We start from the raw sequence: 17,970 nt of genomic DNA on the forward strand, positions 1-17,970 counted from the left end.
TGACTCGATTCAAAGTTGAGCTAGGTCTAGGATACGAAGTTTTCATGACTCAGCCCAAAAAGGAACTAAGCCCTGACTCGGTGTATCTATGGTCAAAATTTTAGTTGTCAAAATTGGATAGGACTGCGAAAAAGATTTCAATCTATGCCCAGTGAGAAAAGAACTAAGTCCATTGCACTTGGTTTTGTTGTTCTAATTAGAAAAAAATATTTATGATTTCATTTAGGCCACGATTTTCTTCATCAAAAATATATAAAGGACTTGAGGTGTGTGTATGATATAGAGTCTGATTGTTTTTACTTCATTTGTTTAGGAAGTAACCTCGACTCTACACCTAGCCCTGCCTCTCCGGATGTGCCTCCATCGCCTGTTTTTCCATATGTTGCTGCTGTAGTCAGTAAGTTTTTGTCATTTGTCCTGCTCTTCATTGTATTGTGAAATTAAAGAAAAAAAAAACAATTTTTCGATAATAGTAAAGAGTGGAGTTAGACTTGGGCAGAAAAAAAATAATACAAATTATGTCAGGGGGTAATAGACTCTAGAGAGGAATTTTATGAAGGGGGAATTATATGGGAGGAACATTTAGCGAAGGATATATTCCAGGAGACACTGCCAGGGGGAAGATTTTGGTATCGTACTTACCTATGGACATAAATTAATTGTAAATTTTGGAAGAAATTAATTTTATGACTATTTATGACTATTCTTGGACAATTGTAAAAAATAAAAAGAATGATATAAATCAATTACCCACCCTTATATAGAAAAAAATGGTCCAGGTCTGTTTTCTTCAGCTGTCTTCATCCAAGCTTTCTTCATCAGCTTTCTTTTTTTCTTCTGTTTTTTTCATCCAAGTTAAAAGTTATTCTACTATCCTTTGTTAGTGACAACCAAAAGTAACTGGTTACTTAATTTCTTTTCTTCAAACTGAGTTCCCGCAGATAATTTAATAACGTTCAGAGTCCCATAGTTAAACCTAAAAATAAAATTGTCATTAAATTACCAGCGTCCATTATAACAGACACTGCCAATCAGCAGGGGCCTTCCTCAGGTCACTCAGCGTGTCGCCAGGTGGCAGATAAGGGATTATTCTGCAGATATGTAAGGCACCTCCATTGAATAGGAGGCACAGACAAAGGGGGGGGGGGGGACCAATTCCTTGGGGGCAAATTGGGACACCCCCAACCGGGAGTCATAAATACAGGTGGAGGGTGAAGGAGGCCCCTCTGATGAACACCCACCAGGGCACACCGGTATGTGGACACGCTCTATGAAATACAAGCTTTCCCAGCAACGAGTTAAATTGTATTGTGAAGGAAAACACCATTGCTGGAGGATCCTCTAAATGAGGGAAATTGTGGCAGGGCGTAACTGCTTTCTGAAATAGCTCGCCTGCTATGACGTTCCCGGTTTAAAGTGACGCGATCCTGCTCCCTGAAAAAGTGACAAAATCAAAAAGTGAGAGAGCAATCTCCTGTGAAATAAATCTTTAAGAAGGATGAATTCCGAGTGTATAGCTCGGTAATGAGATCCGTGAAGTGAGAATAGAGAAGGTTAGTGATGGTTATGGAGATGAATTGCTAGAAACCAATCAAGCAGACGTTCTTTGTCTGTCGGACAAAGATTAAACGTAGTGTCCGAAGAGACCTTACCAGTTCGAGATTCCAAAAAATCTCGTACTTATTCCTCAACTCTGTTTCATATGATGGATCCGGCAACCATGGAGTTGGCTCTATGATTGGCTTCCGTGCATAAAAAACACTTCTTGCATGGGATCTAATTAACTCCAGAATATACAGACAACGACTTAAAGGAAGACTATCCAACATCTTTATCATTGTTGTCTATGCACCAACGAGAGTAGCATCGGATGCTGATAAGGACTCCTTTTACAATGATCTGTGGATTACAACGCAGAATGTTCCAAACGAGACTTCCTAATTTAGCAGGTGATTGTAACTCCCGTTTTGGCCCAACAGACCCCATGTTCGTGATATTGATAGTCGGCTCACTTACGGCCAGTGATTATCCATTGGTCACAGACTACTCCAGTTCACGACGTCTCATAAGCTTACCATTACGACCAATATGTTCCAACTCAGAACTCTCTCAAAAGATAATCTGGCGCTTAAACGGTGGCTTCACAGCTGCAAAAATCGACAATATGTTGATCAGTCAGTGTTTGTGCTCCCCAAACAAAGATTCTCGACCTTACAGAGGAGCGTGAACGGGATCCAAATCTAGAAGTGATCATAAGCCGTAGGAACAAAAATATTCCTAAAATTAAGCGAGAGAGAGAGAAAGCCCTCCAAATGGAAGTTAGACGTGGAAAAACTGAAAATTCAATCAGTTAAAGGAGACTTCTGCCTGAAGTTACAGTACCACTTCGCAAGCCTGTCTGACTGTGATGAAGATCCAGCCACCTTTTGCTAACAATTCCGGGATACCGCTGAAAAGGTGGCTGTTGAAGCTATCGGCTAGGCGTCTGAAAAGCTGAGAAAAATTTGTGTCTCAGAGAAAACTGTAAAGCTAATGGAGGCAAGATGAGAGGCATCAAACGCATATACCGCAGTAAGAAAACCATTACGAGTTTACTTAACTATTTTTTCGTTTTGAATTAAAACCAGCTTTCATCAGGGTTGCCAGCAATTCTGGGGTGACGTTGCTTTAGATACGAAGAAATCAGCCATAAGTAATAGAACGAGAAGATAGTTTAGAACTTTCAAAGAAATAACTAGAAAAATTTTACCTAGGCTATTTCTGGTCTCTTAAAATACAATCAAGGTGACACCCTTGTGGGTGCTACCTGTGGACCTCACCACATCTTTTAGTGGAACAACGAGAACCCTTCTGCAGTACAATATGGGAGAAGAAGACCTTTCCGTGACAGTAAATATCAAAGTATTTAAAAAGGTGAACAAATATGACAGCCTTAACTACCAAGAGATATCTCTCATGGATATGGCCGCCAAAGCATTCTTGACATTTTTCTCAAAAGGCTCGACGGAGAAAAAAATGAGTTGACACGGTGTAGATGTCGCAGAAGTAGAGGGTGCATTGACCTGTTCATCACTCCTTGTCTTATTATACACCAGTGCAAATGCTATAACCTCCCTATAATCATCATTTTCCTGGATTTGGTCGGTGCTTCCGACTCTGTAACCTGTGAAAAACATTGACAAATGATGGTAGAAGATGGTACGGTGGTTGAAATAATAGAGCTGCTGAAAGCCTAACATGAGCATTGTAACTTGACTATAAGAGTGCTGGATGAAGAAACTGAGTCCTTCTATGTGGACAGCGGTGTGAAACAAGGGTGTGCACTGTCACTCGTTTTGTTTAACTACTGAATAAATTGGGTTCCAGAAAGAACACTATCGAGTTTTGATGGTGTCTCTATGGGATATGGGCTAAATTAAATAGCATGTTTCTCTTAGGTACTGGACATGAAGATTAATACGGTCAAAAATAAGGTCATGGACCTAAATATACAGTCGAATTATCACCATGTGCCTTACGGATAGGAATTGGAAGAGGTCGATAGCTTCACTTATTTTGGCTCGCTAATTGACTCTCGTGAAGGCTGTGACCTTGACGTAAAGAACAAAATCACCAAAGTCCAAGCCATATTCCCTCAATTCCACCGTTATTTTTGGAACTGATGGGAGATCAGTTTGAAGACAAAGTTTGTTTCTATAAAGCGTCTGTTGGATATGTTCTCTTCTATGCAGTTTGAGACTTGGCCAATGAAGGCGTTTCATCTCAATGGTAAGGAATTTGTTTACTATCACTTTTTACGAAAAATTCTGAGGATTCGATAATCAGACAGAATCTCATATGCTGATGAGCGTCACTGCTGCTGTAACATCCATCCCATAGCCACGATTGTCAAATAGAGAAGAGATCGTTGGATTGGCCATATCCTGAGAAGACTGAATGACCGCATCACCAAGCAAATGCTTCTACCTACTCCTCTGTCACATTAGTGCTGATGTCCCTCATTTAGCTCCAGAAGTTTGGCAGAAAGTGGAAGAGCTGCTGGCTCAGGTTTGCTAGAAAACTGGCACAAGATCGTGACAAATGTGAGTCAATCATATGGAGTCTTCTAGATGCTGGGTGAGGCATTCACATCTTGGCCCGTAGCAAGTACAAGTAAGTAACTACGTACATCTATTATAATTAAATAAAAAAAAGAAGTTTGTTTAACTAAAAGTAAGGAACGACGGTAAAACTTAAAACAAACAGAAATTATTCCGTATATGAATGGGGATGTCCCGTCTCCAACGCCTCGCTCTTTACGCTAAAGTTTTTTATTGTTTAAAAAAAATAGAGTTGTGAAAAAGTCAAACTTTAGCGCAAAGACCGAGGCGTTGATGAGGGGACAGCCGCTTTCATATACGGAAAACTTTCTGTTCGTTTTAAGTTTTAATGTCGTTCCTTACTTTCAGTTAAAAAAAAACTTGTTTTTTTTATTTAATTTTTGAACGTTTTCGAATTAATGCAGGTTTTGATTTTGGCTCACCGTACATGAATAATATAAACTAAATTTGAATATTAATTTTACTTTTATTTTGTTAAATGACTTTCTCGAAACTTGTTTAATTTTATTTACGAACGTTTTTATTAGTAATGTATATACGTAACTTACGTAACGAAGTTCTACATTCATATATTTTTAGTACGTATATTAGAGGGTTCACCCCCTAGACAATACCTTGCTCTCTAAGCAAAAGTTCGAATTTTGTTCCAATTCTTTAAAAATAACCCCTTAATCACAAATGCTGTTAATTAGAATAAATAGCTCTTATGAAGGTACTAAGAAATCTTTGGCTTAAAGAGCGAGGTATTGACAAGGAGGTGAACCCAATCATATGCGTAATGTTTTCTGTCGTTTTAAGTTTTGATGTTGCTCCTTACTTTCAGTTGAAAAGCTTGTTTTTTTATATAATTTTTGATCTTTTTTTAAATAATGCTAGGGAATCCGGCGCACCCTTCATAGCAATGTCCCTTTCCCCATGAAAACTTCCTTCATGGAAAGATCCTCCCACATAACCCCCGAACCCCCCCCCCCTACCATAAGAAATCCCCCCTAAAAACGTCTGTATACTTCCCAATAACCAATACTATATGTTAACATTGGGTAAAGTTCGGAACTATCAGCACTCCCCCTGGGGACTTCGGGGAATTAAGTCATCCTAAAAGACATAGTTATCATATTTTCGACCATGCTGAACAAAATGGTCATCTCAAAATTTTGATCGGGTGACTTTGGGGAAAAAATGAGTGTGGGAGGGGCCTAGTTGCCCTCCCTTTTTTGGTCACTTAAAAAGAACACTAGAACTTTTAATTTCCGTTCCAATGAACTCTCCCATAATATTTTAGGACCACTGGGTCGATACGATCACCCCTGGAAAAAAAACAAAAACAAATAAACACCCATCCGAGATCTTTCTTTTGGCAAAAAATGCAAAATTCCACGTTTTTGTAGATAGGAGCTTTAAAACGCTTTAGTAGGGTTGTCTGATACGCTGAATATCATGATGTAATTTTCATTAAGGTCCTATAATTTTTAGGGGGTCTTTCCTCCTTTTTTCGAAAATCAGCCAAATTCTCTCAGGTGCGTAACTTTTGATGGGTAGAACTAAACTTGATAAAACTTATAAATTTGATATCACCATTAAATTCTAATTCTTTTGATGTATCTATTTGTATCAAAATTCCGTTTTCTAGAGTTTCGGTTACCATTGAGCCGGGTCGCTACTTACTTACAGTTCGTTACTACGAACTGTTTGATAACTGATTCAACTGGTAATATTTATATTTTTTTTATTTATATAAAATTTTTATACTTTACACTTAGGTAATATTTGCACTTTTTTTTATTCTGCCTTTATTCAGAAAAAGTAACCCATTATCTAGTGTTTTGATTTTAAGTTGAAGGGACATAAATAATACTTTTTTTTTTCTTTGACAAAAATTTTCCAAGTGTGTAATTGGTGACTCTTAGTGACATTTGAAGTTTCAAAATTTAGGTTTTAATTTGTAACACTTATGTAGGCAATCGAACCCCATCAGCGAAAAAATTAAACATAGGGGATATGTCTTTTATTTTTATTAAATAAAAAAAGACAAGATTTTTTAACTGAAAGTAAAGAGCGAAGTTAAATTTTAAAAAGAACAAAAATTATTCCGTATATAAAACGAGCTTCCCCCTCCTCAACACCTCGCTCTTTACGCTAAAGATTGCCTTTTTGTCACAAAACTACTTTTTGAAGTAATAAAAAACTTTAGCGTAAAGAGGGGGTCGTTGAGGAGGAGAAAGCCGTTTTTGTATACGGAATGCTTTCAGTTCGTTTTAAGTTTTAATGTCGCTCTTTACTTTCAGTTAAAAAGTTTCTTTTGTTTAATTCGTGAACGTTTTTCAAATAGTGCAGGTTCAAATATGGGTCACCGTACATGAAGAACTAAAACACAATTTGCATATTAATGTTGGCACAATTTTCCCTATTATAAAATTTACTCTAGAAAGTTCCACCTCTAGAAACTACCCTCCCAAAATAGAAAATTCACCGTAAAAAACCAAAATTATTCATTATGTTATGAGGGGGCTGTCCCCTCATACAATTCCGGGAAATCAGGCTCCCCCTCCATGAAAAATTCCTTTCCACCACAGAAAACCCCTCTATGTAAAGTTCTCCCCACATAAAATACCTTTACCCCTTACGTAAATTCCCCCCAGACACTCTCATTCTAGCTGAAAATTATCCCCGGAAAATTTTCAGCGTACGATTCCGGTTGAAAAATTTTTCTTAGCCCACTTTTATTTCAAAAAAACTTCAATTTCTGGTTGTGTGTAAAATCATGTCGGAAATCTCCCTCCGTGGAAAATTCTTCTCACAAATACCCCCACCCGCTAGTAGAAATGTGCTCCTGTAGGAAATTTCCTATAGATAATTTATCCTGTGGTAAACTTTATAGTGGAGAATTTCTCCCTTGGAAAATCCTCCCACCTACGGAAAAATACTCTAGACAATTCTTACCCGGTAAATATTTCCCCCGGACAATTTCCCTTAATATCTCCACTTGTAAAAATGAGTCGGCAAAGAGAAAGTTTGACAAATAAAATAATTTTGTCTAGGAATCTTGATAAATTCCCCCAGTGTAAGACTTTCCTTTGGAATTTTACCCCCCCCCCCGCTGTCACTTCCCTCCCCACGAAAAATTATCCCCATAGAAAATCCCCCCAGCAGAAAATTCTTCCCTTTCCTCAGAAATGTATGTAGCCTATACTTCCCAATAAGAAATACTATACGTAAGCAAAGGACAAATTTCCTGAATTACAAACCTTTCCCTAGGGTCTGTGTTATATCATACTCAAAGACATAGTTACTTGGTTTTTCAATTATGCTGAACAAAATGGCTATCTAAGAGTTTTAAACGAATGACTTTTGGGGAAAAAGACGAATGGGAGGGGGCCAGTTGCCCTCCAATTCTTTTGGTCACTTAAAAAGGGCACTAGAAACTTTAACTTCTGTTCAAATGAGCCCATTTTCGATATTCTAGGGCTACTGGGTTGATGTAATCACCCCTGGAAAAAAAAATAATAATAATAAACACGCATCCGTGACCTTTCTTCTGGAAAAAAAAAATACAAAATTCCACATTTATGCAGAAGGAAGCTTGAAACTTCAACATCTGGGTTCTCGGATACGCTGAATCTGATGGTTTAATTGCCATTAAGATTCCTTGACTTTTAGGGAGTGTTTCTCCCTTTTTTGAAAATCAGGCAAATTTTCTCGTTCTCTTAGATTTTGATGAGTAACACTGAACTTAATGAATCTGATATATTTGGAAACAACATAATGAGCCAATTCTTCTGATATATTTATTAATATCGAAATTCTGTTTTTTGGAGTTTCGGTTACTATTGAGCCACATCGCTCCTTGCTTACAGTTCGTTACCATGAACTCTTTGATTTGATGAAGATAACCCAAAAATGCTCCAAAATATCCGTTAAGTCAATATTAAACGATCGTTCAAATGGTGCGTGTTGGGGTGCCACCCCTGCTTCTGTTCGTTTTCATAGGCAGCGCAATCGCGCTGCCTAAGTAAAGAACGATGTTGGCACTATCTATTATTTATTTTGTCTTAATTTTTTTTTCTTTAAATCAGGGCACTTCGTATCGAAGGAGTTGTCGTAGAAACTCCGAAAAGGGTTCATTCAATTGGAAATTGTAGTGGCGTGTGCCCTTTTTTTATAGTCGAAAGTGATTGGAAGGCAACTAACACCCCTTCCACGCCCACCATTTCCCCAAAAACATCCAATAAAACTTTGAGATAGCCATTTTGTTCAGCATAGTTGATTTCCAGATAGAAATTATGTTTTTGAGAAGGACACTCCCCCACAGCCCTCAGGGCAAAGTCTGTAAGTTACGCCCCGGGGGCATATAAGGTGTTTATATAGATAATTGTCGTAGAAACTTCAAAAAGTGCTCATTCGATTTGAAAGGGAAATGGATAGTGCCCTTTTTAATTGTCGAAAGTGATTGGAGGGCAATTAACCCCCCTCTCACACCCACCCTATCCCCAAAAACATCAAAATAAAAAATTTTGAGAAAGCAATTTTGTTCAACGTAGTAGAAAGTTCTGGACATTAGGTCTTTAAGGATGACAACCCCCCACAACCCTCAGGGCCAGGGTTGTAAGTTATGCCCTGGGGGTATAAAAGGTTTTTATAGAAAGCGTTGTCGTAGAAACTAGAAGTGCTAATTTTATTGGAAATTGAAATGGCTAGTGCCTTTTTTAACAGTCAAAAGTGATTGGAAGGCAACTAATACCCATTCCACGCCCACCATTTATCCAAACACATCTAATCAAAATTTTTAGATAGCCATTTTGTTCAAAGTAGTTTAAAGGTCCGGAAATTATATATTTGGGGATGACAATTCCCCCACAGCCCTCAGGATAAGGGTTGTAAATTATGTCCTGGGAGTAAATAGGTTTTTATTGAAAGCTTCATCACAGAAACTTGAGAAAGGGCTCATTCGCTCGGAAATTCAAAGGGCTAGTGCCATTTTAATAGTCGAAAGTGATTTGAGGGCAACTAGCCCCCCTCTCACTTTCACCTTTTCCCATACACATCCAATCAAAATTTTTAAATAGCCATTTTGTTCAACGTAGTTAATAGTTTTGGAAATTAGGTCTTTGAGGATGATAACCACCTCAGAGCTCTTGGCACAAGGGTTGTAAGCTATGCCCTGGGGACATATAAGGTTTTTATAGATAGTGTTGTAGATGTTGTAGAAACTTCAAAAAGGGTTCATTCGATTGGAAGGAGAATGGCTTCTGCCCTTTTTAATAGTCGAATGTGATTGGAGGATAACTAATACCCCTCTCACACCCACCATTTCCCCATACACATCAAATCAAAATTTTGAGATAGCCATTGTGTTCGAGGTAATTAAAAAGTCCAGAAACTATGTTTTTAGTATGACGCTCCCCCCTAAGCCCTCAGGGTAAGGGTTGTAAGTTATGCCCTGGGGGCTTATAGGTTTTTTTCTTATAGAAAGCGTTCTCATAGAAAATTCAAAAAGGTATCATTCTATTGAAAATCAAAACGGCTAGTGCCCTTTTTAATAGCCGAAAGTGATTTGAGGGCAAGTAACCTCTCACTCCCACTATTTCCCCAAAAACATCCAATCAAATTTTGAGATAATCATTTTGTTCAACGTAGTTGAAAGGTCCGGAAATTATGTCTTTGATGATGACAACCTCCTCACAGCCTTCAGAGCAAGGGTTGTAAGTTATGCTCTGGGGCATATAAGGTATTTATAGAAAGCGTTGTCGTAGAAACTTCAAAATGGCCTCATTCGATTGGAAATTAAAAGGGCTAGTGCCCTTTCTTATGGTCGGAAGCGATTGAAGGGCAACTAGTCCCCCTATCATTCCCACTATTTCCCCAAACACATCCAATCAAAATTTTGAGATAGCAATTTTCTTCAACGTTGTTGAAAGTTCTGGAAATTAGGTCTTTGAGCATGACAGCGTTGAAAGCGTTGGTGCAGAAATTTCAAAAGGGCCCATTCGATTGGAAATCGAAAGGGCTAGTGCCTTTTTTATAGTTGAAACTGATTAGAAAGCAACAAACGCCCCTCTCACGCCCACCATTTCCCCAAAAACATCCAATCAAAATTTTGTGATGGTCATTTTGTTTAACGTAGTTGAAAGTTCTGGACATTAGGTCTTTGAGGATGACAACCCCCTCACATCCCTCAGGGCAAGGGTTGTAATTTATGCCCTAGGAGCATACAAGGTGTTTGTAGAAAGCGTAGTCGTAGAATCTCAAAAAGGGCTTATTCGACTGGAAATAGAAAGGGCTAGTGCCCTCTTTAATTGTCGAAAGGGATTGGAAGGCTTGACATCCTTATAATAAAGATCAATGTGGGTACAATGTATTATTAATATATATTTTTTTTTTAGACCAGGGAACTTCGTATCGAAGGAGTCGTCATAGAAACTTCAAAATGGGCTCATTGGATTGAAAATGGAAAGAGTTAATGCCCTTTTTAATGGTTGAAAGTGATTGGAGGGCAACCAGTCCCCCCTACCACGCCCATCCTCCCATTTGCCCATTATGTTTAAAAACTAAATGTTGCCTTAAGGTTAAATAAAAATGTACAGTATTAATACTAATTCCCAATAAGGCATCTCAGCAGTATCCCAAGAACCACTGAGGGTATTATGTTGAAACTTTGGGGTTACTTTTGCTCTTAAAGTTTAACCAAATCAAAATAGCGTAAGTGTATCCAAGCTATCAAAGAAAGTAAACAGATTTTTTTGCGATTGGTATCAAGTTTTCTATTTCAAGTCAACTAGAGGAGATATGAGACTAAATTAAACACTGTTATATATGCCCAGATTCTGAAAATAGTGTATGCTGTTAAAAATTGCTGAAAATTTTTCTTCAGCATTCAAATAGCAGGCCAAACTATAGAGTCTTAAAAAAAATTAAAGATTTAAAGTATTATATTATTTTTCCCTGAAAAGACTATGTCAATATAAAACGAACAGAAATTATTTTAAAAAAACTTTTCCCACAAAATAAGTCTTTTAAAGAAAAGTAAAGAACTCTATTAAACCGAAAATGAGCAAAATTAAAACCAAATAATCTACCAAGCGTGAATACAAATCATCATCGATAAATAAATGAAACCCAAAACGAACAGAAATTACAATAAATAACTGAGTCAAACTCAAAACGAGCAGAAATTAACATGAGTAGGGCTCAAAATCCCTATGGCTTCCCAAGGCCAGAACGCAATTTGCACTTTACTGAAAAAATATAAATGTTTTTACTTTGTAACTTTAATAAATCAAATAATATTAACATATTGATAACTAAATATCAGTATATGTACATAAAACTGACAACGCACATTCATTTGTATTTTTTTCAGTAGAGTGCTAATTTTTCTTTAGAGTTTCGGTTACTATTGAGCCGAGTTGCTCCTTACTTACAGTTTGTTTATTTTTGTCTTTCTGGAATTGGCCATTGATAGTTAATGATATTCAAAAAGCATTTGACTTTGTAGCTTTCATTTGTAGGATTGGTCAATCCAGGGTCTACCTCTACAAAAGGCTCTATGTACAGAATTGGTGAATTTATTTTTAGTCCGTTATAAGAGTCTGAGTCGAGGGTTTAGAGTTAATAGATATGCGTTTTGTGAAGTGACCTTTGGAAGAAATACAAGTGAGTTATTTTCTGCAACCGTGTAGATTATTTTTCCCAAAACCCAGACAGAGTAGGAAAAGAGTTCGCGAGAAAGACCGCAATTAGTATATTGACAGGGGGGTCCATTTACCCTCCAAAGAAATAGTTAGAGGTATTACTGGTGACCATGGTGGTGGCACCCTTGGTCCTTTTGATCGTTCGACCGCGAAACCATACCTGAAGAAACCGCCAGAGTGGGCCCTAGACATAATTGTGGCACCAGCGGGGGTGGATACATCACAATAGTGGTGACCGTGAGGCAATTCTATTCCAATAAGTGGTACCAGTGTTGTTTCCACTCCAATAATTAGTGGCAGAGACTAAAGGACCTATCAGGAGCCCTGACAAAAAAATAATCCGTGTTTTTTAAAGAGATGATTTAATTTAGTCTACACAGTAGCCTATTATTGTTGTATATAAGAAAATTGAGGGAAAAAGACGGAATCAATTAAAAATATTACGAAAATATGAATGGACGCTGCCTAGTTGGAATAAAATAAGCTTTTATGAATCAATATATCACGCAACTAATTAGCCTGAGTAAAGAATCAGCAAATTGAGTCATAACAAGTTTTCACGAGAGACCGGGAGTTGGACATTCGAAAAAGAATTTTCATTCTAATTGAAATAATAGTTGTACGCTGAATTTTGAAGTAATGTCGGACAGAAATACTGACACAAGATCAAAAAAGGCAAGTGAAGTCCATAGAAAAAGTAGTGAAATAGAAAGAAAGGCTGATAAGGAAGCCTTTGACAGAGAGCACCGAGAATTAATGGAGAAAATACAGGCTGAGAAAGATGAAATTAGAAAGAATAGAAAGGCGGACGAAAAGGCTAGCGTAGCCTATAAAGAAACGGACATGAAAGAAAAGAAACGAGAGATGCAGCAAAAAGAGGAAAAAGGCCCATATGGAGGCTTTTGAGAGAGATCAACCGCAAAGTTTCTGGTTTCCGGACGTATCGAGACCAACTAACCTATGAAACGTTAGCTCTAGATTAAATTCTCGTTCTAAGATATTTCGCAAAGACAGAAGATATTGCTTTCAAAGCCCTTATGGAGGACGATAGAAAGCAATTACAAATATATGAAGAAATTTTTAGTGCAAACGAAAAAGAATGGTCGTGAATTGTTGAAATGATTCAGAGTCATATTTTCTTTTTATGAGAATATAAGTAGGATAGGAAGATTGTTCTTAAACGTCAACAGATTATTCAAGATCTATATAATGAATTGAATCGGGTTCATCCCTCTGGTGAAAAAGAAAACAATGCTCATGAGGCTTATGCAACAGCACTCAGAGAAAATTTTCGATCCTACGAAAAGGTAAATAAAAAGGTTTGCAAATTTCAGATGGAAAGTATTGAAAAGGTTCTTCTATTAATTAACAAAAATTCTAGACATCGAAAAGAATACACCTTTAAATTATACAGAAAAATGTAGAAGGAGGAAATACAGAGGAGGAAAATGTAGAGGAGTAAATACAGGCCCGTAGGGAGGCTGATAAAAAGTATTACCAGGATGTTGCAAAAACAATTGACAGACTAATAAAAAGTCGTTGGGGAAATTCGAAGAGTGATGTTTTATCACAAGTTAGTTACAGGCCGTCGGATAGTCATAATAATTTGTCTAAGGATCAATCACAAGAAAATAAAATTACCACGCATTAAATGCTAATTGGGAAAAACATGCAACTTTGTTGACAAGAGGGAAGGTGGACCAGCCCCTTAAAGAAATTGGGAGGATAAGCCTTCTTGCCTGAAAAACAAAATACACGATATTCAAGCTCGGAATGCTAATAATCCTGTAATGGGTGATTCCTCGGAGCCTTTTTTTAAAAATTGCCATAATAGAGGTGACAAAATAACTTATAAGAGAACAATTTGGCCTGTAGCCTAAAGTAAAGGAAATATTGACGAGTTTTTGATATCACACACAATAGAAGGAAAATTAAACGGAATATTGACCAAAATGGTAATTGACCCAGGGAGTGAGCAAACTTTTGTGCAAACGCACCTAATTGAAAAGACAGAAATAAACCATTGGGATACGATTACAATAGTATGTTATTATGGAGCTAAGCACAAATATCCATCTTCATGGGTGAGAACAAAAATTACAAAGAAGGACGGTACAGTTCAGAGAAAAACGATAAAAGTAAGCATAATACCTGCTCTTGCATTGAATGTTCTAATAGGAGGACACTTTGGGGATATCAGGAATCTCCTATCCTTAAAAGCAACTTCTTTAATGGTGGGGGATGCGGAAGTGGCTTGGCCACATAATATTGAAAATAAGACGCGCGAAATCGATTTTTCGGGAAAATTCTCAGAAAATAGTAGACTTCAAAGCACATTCACCGAATACGAGACGCCGACAAGTATATACCAAAATGAAGAACTAATTTTACCCGAGGAAAATGAGAAGAAATTTATTTTACATGCTTTTCCACTAAAAGCTTGAGAAATTTTAGTATGATATGAAAAACCCAATGTGACAAATTCCCATTTGACGAAGATTTATTTACGGCAAAAGAAAAGAAAAGAAAACAAAACAAAAATGGAGAAAAGAAATATTAAGTAGAACCAGAATAAAGAAATAAAGTCAAAGATGGTGGATGCTGTAATCCAATCCAAATGTAACGACGATCTATTTTGCGCGATTGAAAAAGTTGAGGAAAGTGAAAAAAAAGAAATGCAAAAAAGAGACAAAATTTGGAGATTCAACCTGTAGTGGTGGAAAACAACATTTCGGGAGAATTACAAAATGGCGAGAACAAAAAAGAGTTCAAGGGGGAACAAAGAGGTCCAAGACCCATTCAGAATGAAACAAGACTATAACAGAACAATGAAATCTAAAAAAAGACATTATGGTCCAATTAAAAGTTGAAGATGTTACTTCGTGGAACAAAGAAATGGGAGGAAAGTAAGGAAGAAATAAGAGACACAAAAAATCAATCAATCAATCAATAATTTTATTAGTACTAAAATACTATTACATACGTAAAGAAAAGTTATACGGCCCAAGAAACCTGGCTTGTGGGCTATAGAACACAATAATAAAGCAATAAAAGAACCATGAATATTACCCTATATCAAACAATACATATGAAATAAAAATGAAAGAGTATAAACACTAGCATACAGTAAAAAAACAAAAAAAATTTTTAATAATAACGATAAATAAGAGAAAAACAAAAAGAGACAAACACTAGGAAAAGATTAAAAAGAAAAATAAACAAGGAGATAGAGAAATTACTAAACTGGAAAGACCCGACGGAAAACTGCATTTGCAGACAGAAATAACGGGGCATCCGGTGGGATGAAAGAAATGTGAGTTATAAGTTCAGCCTGCGATTGTGGGGAATAAATTTTGGAAAATTAAAAAACTAACTTAGGGGAAACAAAGAGGTCCATGACCCCTGTGTAACAAAACAATAAGATCATAAAATAAAGTTGAACGACCTACAACAGGTTGTGGAGAAGTTGGGAGTTATTGAATTTCGGGTTTGATTGCAAAAGCTTGGGAAGGAATTTAAGCTCAGTCCTATCAACTATAAGGGAGATTTGGTCTCTTCTTGGGGGAGGAGCCCCTTTGGAGAGCCATAAATGATGGTCAGTTCACTCAATGGGCAACTGGTTGACCAGTTATGACTCTGTTAGCGAGATTTTGTCTCTCTGATCTGGAGTCCTTGGGGGATACTCTCTCCTAGTCACTTCGTATTTCACCCGATCCTTTGCCTATTCGCGGTTTTATCTCTTCGTGAGTATCGACAATTATTTCCTGCAAACCTTATTCCTCGATTTACTCATTCAAATTTCATCTTCAGTTGGGATCAAAGAGTGCTTTTCACTTTACAATCCCAGGGGAGGGGACAAAGAAGAAAGTGATGCACGACTCATTGGGATTCCTACCTGTGTTCCTGCATCCCTATCGTTTTCAGAGGCCCTTGTATTTTCGGCCATAGATTATTTCAAATTATACCAAGCGGTAATTCGCGTTTTAATTTAGATGTGGTGTTGTTTTCACCGATGGAGACTAATAAAATATGTCAGCCAAGTTTTCATGATGACTGGCATTATGGAATTTGCCAGAACCTATTCTATGCTTCTCACAAATGTTTTCTCGTGAGAGCGAGAAAATTTTTATTCAATCATGCTAAGCACGATTATTTTCTGCGAATTTTGTGGACTTCAATTTTCAAAACCTTTTGCGGATGCCATACGATCTAGACCATGGTTGTTCTTCAGTGGACACGTGTGGAGGGTGATTGATCCAGAGCCAAGCTGTCAAAACAGTAGCACAGATGCTGGTGATGAAAGAAGTCAAATAGATATTGTAAAGTTGAAGTTCACAGTTTATGTTTGAAAGGGTGGAGCGGCGTGGCACATGGGTGGTAATTTATCTTACAAGGGGAAGTGTTGGAGATCTACCCTGTTTCTTTTCTCTTTTTCAGATAAATGACCCTTTTTTCCTTTTCGTAATTACGTTTGCTTAGGTTTGCCCAGAAAATAATTTTCAATGACAAGTTCAAGCTAAATTCTATTTTTCTCTTCCTGGACTTGGCCATTGATAGTTAATGATATTCAAAATGCCTATGGCTTTGAAGCTTTCATTTATAGGATTGGCCAGGGTCAATCCAGGGTCTACCCCTACAAATACTTCTATGTACAGAAGTGGTGCTTTTACTCTTAGTTCATTTTCAGAGTCTAAGTTGAGAGTTTATTTTCGGAGTTGATAGATATATGTTTTGTGAAGTGATCTTTGGAAGAAAGACAAGTGAGTTATTTTCTACATCCGTGTAGACTATTGTTCCCCGAACCAAGGCAAGGCAGAAAAAGATTTCGCAAGAAATACCATTATTAGTATACTGGCAGGGGGATCCGTTTACCCTCCAAAGAGATAGCTAGAGATATTAGTTGTGGCCCACGTGGTGGTACCCTTGGCCTTTTTGACCGTCCGATCACGTTACCATAGTTACGGAAACCGCCAGCGTTGGCTTCAGATGAAATTGTGGCACCAGCGGTGGCCGATACACTACAATAGTGATTGCCGGGAGACAATTCCACTCCAATAAGTGGTGCCAGCGCTGGTTCCACACAAATAGGGCGATTAATCAAAACTATAAGTTGCTCAATTATTACTCCCTGACCTGTTTGTATTTCTCTTTCTTCCTTTTATTAGTTATGTTATTAAAAAATAAATTACAATTGAAGCGGAATCAAAAACAGCTCAATAGCGCTGAAAAAGTAATGAGCGAAGTGGGCACAAAGTATTTTTTTTACCAAGACACTTTGTATAGAAAGAGTTGTCCTAACAGCTTCAAAAAGAGATCATTCGATTGGAAATTGTAAGTTCTAATGACCTATTTAATATTAAAAAGGGATTGAAAGGCAATCATCCCCCCTCCCAAGCCCATAAACTCCCCAAACACGTCTGATCAAAATTTTTAGATAGCTATTTTGTTGAACATAAATAGAAGATTTAGTAACCATGTCTTTTGGGAGTTAGACACTAATTTGAAACCTTAATGATGTGTGGAGAGGGGTGCTGAACACAGTAAAAACACACTGTCTACTTGCTGGTTGTGAGAAGGGAATATGAGCAACATCTAAAGAACAACTGAGGGTATTGTGTTGGAACTTACAAGGTAGGCTGAAAAGATATTGAAGAGAGATTAGAGGTCAACCAACCCCCCTTATTCTTTTTATGTGTCCTTTCTGATCAACACTGATCAAAATTTTGGGTTTTTCATTTTGTTCAGACTAGTCAAAAAATTTTAAATGCTATACTTCCAGGGATACCATGACCCACCACAGCCCCGGTGCAGGCATTATAAAATATGTAATTTGCACATTTAAATGCAGATTGTTTACACGCAGAGTTTATCATTAGGAAAAGAGAAATATTTGAATTTGGTGGTATCTGAAAAGGCCGAGGCCATTAATGTGAAATTTTTTAGAATGTCGAAGATCATTTTGTACTAAATCCAAAGGCACTAAGTGGATTCAGCTTATCAAAATGGAGGATCTTCAGAAATTTTAAGAATGGCTGAGGGTACTAAGTTGAAATTTTTATGGCACTATAAACAAAATGGCAACTGTTCTCTTCCCCTCTCCTAACCACCACAGTTTATTGCCTATTTCTTCATTCGTGCTTTACTGAAAACCAATTAAATTACCAATATTTTCTTTTGTACTT

At 37.3% G+C, this 17,970-nt stretch overlaps 1 protein-coding gene across 1 annotated transcript in view; it reads left to right on the forward strand.

The window, feature by feature from the left end:
- The window catches only part of LOC148944366 (uncharacterized), a 469,003-nt gene that overhangs the window by 165,719 nt on the left and 285,314 nt on the right, over nucleotides 1-17,970 (forward strand). The window contains exon 9 of the mRNA XM_089099911.1: nucleotides 314-397. Coding sequence (XP_088956037.1) covers nucleotides 314-397 — 84 coding nt within the window. The remainder of the gene's footprint in view (nucleotides 1-313; nucleotides 398-17,970) is intronic.

This window comes from Artemia sp. Qi Xiang Cuo, chromosome 14, assembly GCF_049724085.1.
Source record: "Artemia sp. Qi Xiang Cuo chromosome 14, ASM4972408v1, whole genome shotgun sequence".
Taxonomy (NCBI): Eukaryota; Metazoa; Arthropoda; class Branchiopoda; order Anostraca; family Artemiidae; genus Artemia; species Artemia sp. Qi Xiang Cuo.